General features: G+C 40.6%; 1 protein-coding gene across 1 annotated transcript in view; it reads left to right on the forward strand.

Annotated features, from left to right (window-relative positions):
* Positions 1 to 9,372, forward strand: part of RXFP1 (relaxin family peptide receptor 1) — a 41,675-nt gene that overhangs the window by 28,140 nt on the left and 4,163 nt on the right. Inside the window, exons 11-14 of the mRNA XM_025203601.1 lie at positions 2,451 to 2,519; positions 3,646 to 3,875; positions 7,391 to 7,801; positions 8,699 to 8,917. Coding sequence (XP_025059386.1) covers positions 2,451 to 2,519; positions 3,646 to 3,875; positions 7,391 to 7,801; positions 8,699 to 8,917 — 929 coding nt within the window. The remainder of the gene's footprint in view (positions 1 to 2,450; positions 2,520 to 3,645; positions 3,876 to 7,390; positions 7,802 to 8,698; positions 8,918 to 9,372) is intronic.

The following is a 9,372-nucleotide window of genomic DNA, read 5'->3' on the forward strand; positions in this document are numbered from 1 at the left end:
TGATTGCGGAGGGAACCCTTGTGTTAGATTTGAGTAAATACTGTAAATACTTACCCGCTCTAAGGTCTCTTATAAAATGCTAGGTTAAGCACAAAGCTGACAGACTGTCTGATAACAGCAATATGACGCTGGCTATCCAGTTCCCATGCCAGGATGTCCTCTGATCTCTAGTATCTAGTCAGTCTCTTGCATAGCAAAGAGGCCACAGCTTTCTACCAGCTCTCTCATCACAATGAATATCACCCTGGATTCACTGCCATCATCAGTTCTCTCTACAGCAGTGTGGTAGCATCTTATGACAAAATCCTCTCTAGCTCCACATAATTGGGACAAGTGCCCACTGCCAGAGACTTGGTTTTTGTTCTTTGTTTCTTGCAAGAGGATTATAGGGGCCTTGTGTTTGGTTTGGTTTACATGACATTCCAATTGTCACCCTATTCAGCAATGGCCTCAAAAACATCATTTGTTGTGATGTTTTATATCAAGGGTTTCCTGAATCTTCATCTCATCATCACTGGCAATGCCTGACAGTTGAGGATGATTGTCTTCTATGATTGCCTTATCTGTGGGTCCAAAGATGACTGACAAAGCCAATCCAAGATCAACAGGTTCTATTACAACTTATGCATGCATTTCCGTGCAGGGTGGGTGGCTCTGGTTTCTTGATTCAGCCCACAAAACACTGTTTCTGCCACTCCCACTTTTCCATCTCCAGTTGTCATCATGAGGTTTCAAAATACTGAGATCCTTGCAGCAAACGCTTCCTACACTTGGGGCAGTTATGGACAAAAGTCTACCATGAATTGATGCTGTGCTGTTACATTTTTTCAAGTTGGCCTTGCTGATGTCCTTGAAGCACTTTCTCTGCCCTCCTCTTAAGCATATGCCTTGGCTAAGCTGGGAGAATAAAACTTGCTTTGGGAGTCTGGAGTCATACATCAAAACGATGTGGTCAGCTCAGCTAAGTTGATGTTGGATGATCATTACCTTGATGCTCATGGTGTTTTTTTGCAAGAGGATGTTAATGTTGGTGCATCTGTCTTCCCACTGGCTTTGAAGGATCTTCTACAGGTAGCGTTGATGGTACTTCTCCAGCAACTTAAGTTGTCTCCTGTATGTTGTCCACATCTCAGCTCCTTACAGTAAAGTGGGGATCATGACTGCCTGATAAACCATGAACTTGGTTTCAAATATGATGTCACAATCTTAAAACACCTGTTTCCTCCGGCATCTGAAGGCTGCATTTGCATATCTGAAGCAATGTTGGATTGTTGCCTTCTGTAAGAGATGGCTTCCAAAGTATACTCGGTGTTCTCCAGAGTCTCACTGTAAATCTGAATTATCAGAGCTGGGGACTGCTTATTAAGAGCTTGTTGTTCAAGGACCTTAGTCTTTTGAATGTTAAGTGTTAATCCCATTTTCCTGTATGCCTCGGTGAAGACGTTAGCAATTGCCTAAAGATCTGTTTTCGCATGAGCACACACTACAGCATCAGTGTACTGGAGCTCAATGATTGAGGTCAGGGTGCCCTTGGTTCTGACTCAGATTCAGCTGAGATTCAACAGTTTACCGTCCATTCAGTAGTTTAGCTCCACTCTGACTGAAAGAATCTTCATCTGTTCCTAAAGGGAAAGAAGATCCAAGAGAAATACACAATTCCAGATGTGTATATAAGGACATAGTGTTGTAATGCTAGCTATACCCTCACTCCAGCAACATACAACTGCAGACTGACCATGGCTCCGTGCCAGGATTTAAATGGAGTGACAGCTTGTCATCTTGATCCCAGAGCAAGTAAAGTGCAAGACCTTACATAAAGATGAGAGACAAGTAAAGATACCAATTCATCCTGGCTAGGTTCAAAGCAGTTGGAAGACAATCAAAACAGTAACCAGTACAGATATGCCCATACAAACAAGAAATGCTCCAGCAGTTTTGCAAGAATAGTCAACATTTCACCATTTTTGGTTGATGTGCTGGATGCTTCTTGTCAGCAATGTTCCACCCCATGATGGGGGAATTGTAGTTATACTCTACCACGATAGTGAAGTACTTAACATCCTCTTGAATGAAGGATACATTTACACTTAGAAAATACCATTCTGAGAACATGCTATTATATTTCGTTAGAATAATGAAGAGTATCATTAGAACAGGCCTTTGGAATGGCAATAAAATAATTACAAATAGTGCTGGGTAATGACACCATTAAGAAGCTCCCTCATGTTGTTAAAAAATTTAAATCTATTAGAATTAACTGTGTTTTATCTCATTTCACTTCCACTTTTCTTTTGAAAGTTTCAAAGGTATGAACAAGGTAGATACAATTCTGGATTATCAGAAGTTTCATGTAATCATAGGCATACATTTATACCTTCAATAAGCTTTATTATTTTTTTACTAGAGACTTTATGTTGCCTTTTTAATTGTGAATATATTGTTTACAGCAGCTTGGAAGGCATTGAAATCACAAATATCCAAAGAAGAATGTTCAAGCCCCTTAGAAATCTCTCCCACATGTAAGTAGACTATTCCAGTTTGCCTCTTGGTGTTTGAGTTTTAACCTTGACAAAGTATAGAACAGTTGAGAAGAAAAACGTATGGGGACTGGCATGTGAGTAAAACTAATTAAGGAAGTCTATTAAGTTGAGTGCATTACTAAGAAAAAAAGAGAAATACGTAGTTCTCAACCATTTTAGACTCAAATACCAACTTTTAGTTTTCACTTGTTTTTTGACTATAGAAAAATAATAGAGCAATTCTTCTGTTACAAAAAACTCAGAAAGACCACAAGGGGTTAGGATGATTTAACATTATGAATTCATGTTTGAAATTTCTGGGTTTGTCTTGTGAATCATGTTTGCACACCTAACAGTGTTAACATTTGCATAGCACTCTGTGGGTGTCCTTAAAAGAGTTCATGCCACTCCGGTTGAGAATCACTGATCTAAAGTAATACTGAGAGCATCAGTTTGTTTGTTATCATAATTAAGATGAAAACAATTATTAATAGATTTCTATCATGCTTTCAGCATACTAGGTCTCTTTCAGCTGATAAACAGGCCCTGATCTTTATCAGCACTAGCAATAAAAACCAACAGTCATATGTTAAGCAAACAGAGAGACAATACCCAACTCAGATGCTAGATCCCTACTTTCCTATAAATGAACTCCTCCCTCTCATTCTCCAGCAAATGTTTTATGGGCCTTCACCTAAGTGCATGAACTAGGGAAAGGGGAACTAGAGTCAAAGGCAGTTAACCCCTTGCTCACTGGCGACAAGTAATTGTTGGATTACACTGTTACAATCTGTTTTAATTGCATAGCTTGTAGTCAAAATACAGTTTTCAATGGTATTTTTGCTACTGGAATTCCATATATGGCATTTTTTAGTGTCAAACTACCATACAACATTATTCAGTTAATTCTTAACTCTGACAAATTTTATACAAAGACTTGAAGTTTCTTTTGTGCATGGTAAAAAAAAAACAAACAAAAAACTCTACCACTGGTTCCATAACCATATAAACATATTTTACTTTGTTGGTTTTTTTTCCTAAATAGATACCAGATTCAGATATTTTTGTGAAAAACAGATCCACAAACAAATTAGCCTCTTTTCACCCTCTTTTCTTCCTCACCCAGATATTTTAAGAAATTCCAGTACTGTGGATATGCCCCTCACGTGCGCAGCTGTAAACCAAATACCGATGGAATTTCATCGTTTGAAAATCTCTTGGCAAGCATTATACAGAGGGTGTTCGTCTGGGTTGTGTCTGCTGTCACTTGCTTTGGAAATATCTTTGTTATCTGCATGCGACCTTATATCAGGTCTGAGAACAAGCTCCATGCCATCTCAATAATGTCCCTGTGCTGTAAGTATTCCTTGAGTAAAAGATAGACATTTTAAAAACCTGATTTTAAATTACCTACACTATTTATTATTGCGAACACCGATACAGTTGGTTTAGCCAATTACTTTCCAGTTTTCACCAGTTATAATACAGGATAGTCTACCCCAAACAATGCAAAGGTTATTGGATTCTGCCTTTGTTCACTTACTGTAGAGAGCAAGTTGTCATCTGACTATACTGTGTATAACAGGGCCCCCCTACTCCTCTTACTGGAAAGAAGAGTGCAGAGCAACATGGGGAGAGCAAAGCCAGTGCAGTCTGCAGAAAACATGGCTGCGAGGAGCAACAGGTGGAAGTACCCTGGCTACATTGCAATGCAGGACCCAGACTGCAGATAGCAGATGTGGGGTTGCTGATTTGGGAGTCAGTAGTACCTGGGCCCTATAGGCAGAGCTGGATCAGGTGACCAGAAGAGGGCAGGGCTTAGGTGCATATCCGCCCAGCCTCTGGCCTGAGGCAGCTAGTCTATGCCTGCAACACTATGGGGGGAGGAGCTGTGGACAGAGCTGTCTGTCAGAAAATAATGGGGGTACCATGGAGGTTGAGAGAACAAGTCTGCCTTAGGGTAGGAGTGTGACAGCTGTGAAAAAACCCATGGTGGGGGTTTATGTCTGAGTTGCAACTGGCCGGTTTATTTAGTTGTTTTCTCCCTTGGACCTTACGCTTAGACCACAGGACTGAGTTGTGGCTATGGGGGTGGTTTAGAGGCCATGCAGCAGGGTGTCTAGGACAGATGAACTGTGTTTTGAGACCTGGTCTGGGCAGTAACACAAGGGACTGAGACCAAGGCAACGAGGTCTGAGAGAGTGGATCAGTGTTGTGTGTCTCAACTAAAGAAAAAGGGCCAAAGCTGGAAAGGGTGAAGCACGCCCAAGATTTGCAGCGTTTCTCAACCCATGTCTCGTGTCCCAAAAGTGTATTGTAAGAATATATGAAAGGGTCGCAAACAAACTTTAAAACAGATTCTCCTTCAAAGGAGAAAAGCATAGGAAACTGTGGCTTTTTCCCTGCAGGCTGGCAGAGTTCCAGCCTGCAAGGGGCTGCTTGGGCCCCTCATACCCACCCCCTGCCCCACACACTGTGGGGCTGGGGCCTGCGGGCAGCAGGTTGGGAATGAGGGGCACCAAGTCGAGATTAGCTATTGATGCTTACAAATAGTTCCCTGGTACAAAAAAGCTTGAGAGCCACATGCTCATTTAAAGCATGTGAATGTATCTGTACTTGTCACAGTAGGTTGTAGCTGTGTTGGTCTAAGGACATAGATGGACAGACAAGGTTCTTCGGGTGAATCTGGTATCTTTTATCAGATTCATGCAATGAACCTTGTCTGCCTCTGTATTTGTTGTGCATACAGATACAATTGTTTTGGACAAATCCTAACAATTTACTTTCATCTGCACATTTTGTTTGCCTAAGCAAATCCTGTTCTTTGCTCTCAGTCACCTCTCATGGAATGTCAGGAGTTATTTTATTAATTATTTATAAATAAGTGTGTGATTGTGGGGTTTGTTTTTTTTAAGACAAACTATTTTGTAATAGGATAAATATAACTTCAAACACCCTGCATGTGTGTTTGATTTAAATACGAAGGGGTTAACCTTAAATTCAGCATTTCATGAGATTACAGTAATAGCATTAGAAAGTCATTGCTACTAATGTGTAAAATATGATTGCAACAAGTCCATTGTTTAGGACTTTTGAAGCTGTCTGAGTTGTCAAAGTATTGGAATAGCTGGTTTGGACACACATGTCAAAGTACCTTATCTCATGCCTATTTCTCTACTGCCTCCCTGCTGAGCCATGGGCCTACCAGTGGGTGAAAACCCATACCCCAAACTCCCACTCTTAAGCATAGCACACAGCAGACAGTCCAGACACAAGAGGGATCTTAAGCATGTGAACATGCACTCAGGATCCCTCTGAGCTGTCTACTCTGCCCAGTTCCCACAGCTCAATACGCTAGTAGTGAATAAGCAGGGTTTCTTTCTCAGCAGTTCCAGATATGCAAAAAGGGAGTGTAAATATGGCTTGAGAGGTTCACAGCAGAGAAATCTTCTCTCTCCCTGCTCTGCAGTGTCAACGTCTCATACAAGTTCATCGCCAGTTTTATGATATTTACTACTAATCTTAAAACACCTACTGCTGAAAAAAGACACATTGCTTGAGAATTTTGCATGTTATTTCAAAGGTAATTCATTTATAAGTCCCTGTGGCTGTGGAGCAAAGCCTGAAAATGTGTATCAAATGCACCCTGAACACTCAAAAGTCCACGGCAAAACAAAGGAACATGACTTCTTTCTTTTAAATTTCAACATGTGAATTTTTAGCCAATGGCATTATTTTTTAGGGGCCTTGTTATACACTGATGATTTTTGAACATGGGAGGTTAGACTATATACCCTAGAACAGGGGTGCTCAACCTCTGGCCCGTGGCCCAAATGCCGCCTGCAGAGCCATTGCATGTGGCCCTCAGGGCTCCCCACAAGTAGGGGAATTTGACAGAAGTAACAGAGCCCATTAATATTGCCACCCTTCCCCTATACCAGATTTCTTCACCCACTTTCCCCTTCCCCCTGCATGGCAGAATCAGGGTTGGGCCATGCCCCCTACCCCCTGAGCAGCAGATTCAGGGCCAGGCCAGGCTAGACCTTTTGGCATAGCTGGATGGGGTACTGGTGTGCTTGCCTTGGGCACTGGCCACCAGCCTGGCACTGCCCATCAGGCCTTCCAAGGAAAAAGGTTGAGCATCACTGTTCTAGAAGATATGCAACAGAGACTAGATGTCTTTTAAGGTCACTTATGGAGTTCTCTTCTACAAATTTTCAAGAATGTACAAGAAACCTGTCAATACCATGTCAATACCACTGTTGAGCTAAGTAGATGGGCACACATCTGTCATGGGGTATTTTTCAATCATAGCCAAAACCTCTGTGTGAATTGTACTGTGCCTCATCCCACATGATGTTTGTAGTTATCTTGCTCAAGTCAAAATGAAATTATTGTATGCCAGCAGACACACTTCTACTTTGTGATTTCCACACCAAATTTAAATAATCTAGTTATTTTGTGACTACAACTGTTCAAATAAAGGTTAAAAGAGTGGGTTTTAATGATGTATGTATACAAATTACATATTTTCCACTTGTGCTCGTAAACAACTAAACTGCTTTTACTTTAACTTAAAAAAAACAACAAAAGACTAAAAAACCTTTGGGTAGAAAACAAGCATGGAAAATAAAATATTGGTCCAAATAATGAAAATTTTAGGCAGTCACCAAAGCCAGGATTTTAGGATTGAAACTTTTTGTACAATCTTAGCTATAGTCATCAATAGGCTTCCATTTGCAATACTGATTGTATATGAACACATACATACAGAGTGAGTATAGTATAATGGAAGATTATGATGTACATATAATATGACTTTTTTCCATTTTTGTGCATGTAAATTGTACTGTTAAATTCTAACTCTACAGGTGCTGACTGTCTGATGGGAATATATTTGTTTGTGATTGGAGCCTTTGATCTTAAATTCCGTGGCGAATACAACAAGCATGCTCAATTGTGGATGGATAGTACCCAATGCCAGTTGGTGGGATCACTGGCTATTCTGTCCACAGAGGTCTCAGTTTTACTTCTGACTTACCTGACTTTGGAAAAATACATCTGCATAGTTTACCCTTTTAGGTGCTTGAAGCCAGGAAAGTGCAGGGCAATCTCCATCTTGATTCTCATCTGGATTATTGGGTTTGTGGTTGCTTTTATTCCACTGAGCAATAAGGAATTTTTCAGAAACTACTATGGCACCAACGGCGTCTGTTTCCCGCTTCATTCAGAACAGGCAGAAAGTACAGGAAGCCAGATCTATTCTGTTGTTATTTTCTTAGGTAAGTATATTACATTTCTTCCTTCATATCTATTGGATGAGATTATGTAGCAAACCCAGTTTTCAAACAAATATAAAAGCATCGGTAGCCTGTCCAATTCCATATCTGGCTGCTCAGATTTATATAGAAAATGACATTTGATGCACCAAAGTACTAAAATCTGTACCCCAAAACTGAATTTTACACCATATATTGTCCATATTTTAAATTCGGCCCATTGTGAAATTCATGAAGACCCCGAGGTGCTTATTTTTAAATAGTGAAGGTACAGTTATCCCTCTGCAGAATGCAGGCACTGATCTCAGCAGGATGTTATGAGCCTAAAATCATTAATGATTGGCAAGATGCCCTGATACTGTGGAGATGAAGAGCCATGTAAGTACCTGAACTGATTAACTTTGTCAGAGAAATAAAGCAATAATGAGACCAAGATTTAAAACATCTTCACCCAAGGGGGGGAGGGGCGGGGGCGCATCTACACACACAATTAATTGAAAGCAATAAACTCTGGCCCTTATTGTTCTGCAGTTTATTGCTCCCAGGTGTGCTGTTTGAACATGCACCCAGGACCACAGCACGTTGAGCTGGGTTGGAGCAGCCCCGGTTGGCAGGGGGCCCAGGGGGGTCAGCCTGCCAGCCTGGGGCTGCTCCAATCTATCTACCCTGTCCTCACAGTAACATAACTACCTCTCTCTACTTTGAGTGGGGTCATTAATTTCAATGCCCTAGATACATAGGCAGAATCTTCAGTGCAGAATGCATCTGAAATCCCCTTGTGATAGTAATTTGGGTATAGATTCTCATTTACTACCGGCTCTATAAATTCCCCAACTTGCTAACAAGTCTCATACATATCATTGCTATCAAATCACTAACATGCCTTAACTTCTTAAATAGGTGTAAACTTGGCAGCTTTTATCATCATTGTGTTTTCCTACGGAAGTATGTTCTATAGTGTTCACCAAACAGCTATCACAGCAACTGAAATCCGGAATCATATTAAAAAAGAGATGACCCTTGCAAAACGCTTTTTCTTCATTGTATTTACTAATGCACTGTGCTGGATACCCATTTTTATATTGAAGTTGCTTTCTTTACTTCAAGTGGAAATACCAGGTATGTTCTTTGTTTTCTTTCTGCTTCCTTTCTAAATAAAAACACAATTGAATGACTTGCTTAAAAACTATCAAATAATGGAAACAAGTGAAACATGCACACCTTTCTCCATGAGCATCCCTGCCCTGGGTGCCAACATTCCTAGCTACGTCTTTAGGTTAAACCCTCCCTCTACATGTCTGTTTTGCTCAGCCAGAATAGCAAAAGCTTAAAAGCAAATCTCCCCACATTTCAAATGCATTTTGTTCATTATATAAGGGTTTAGTTCCAGCTGGTAGTTCTGATCCTATGGCTCCTGCTGGTTCTGATGTCTGAATCCAATCAGACAATACAAACACCTCTCTTGAATTAATATATTAATGCCATCACTCTTGCAATGCTCATTTTGAAATTCTGACACCAATGCATCAACATAATGTTCTTGTTACATAGAACAACATTTGATCTATTTTCCC

This window comes from Alligator sinensis, unplaced genomic scaffold, assembly GCF_000455745.1.
Source record: "Alligator sinensis unplaced genomic scaffold, ASM45574v1 scaffold1223_1, whole genome shotgun sequence".
Classification (NCBI taxonomy): Eukaryota; Metazoa; Chordata; order Crocodylia; family Alligatoridae; genus Alligator; species Alligator sinensis.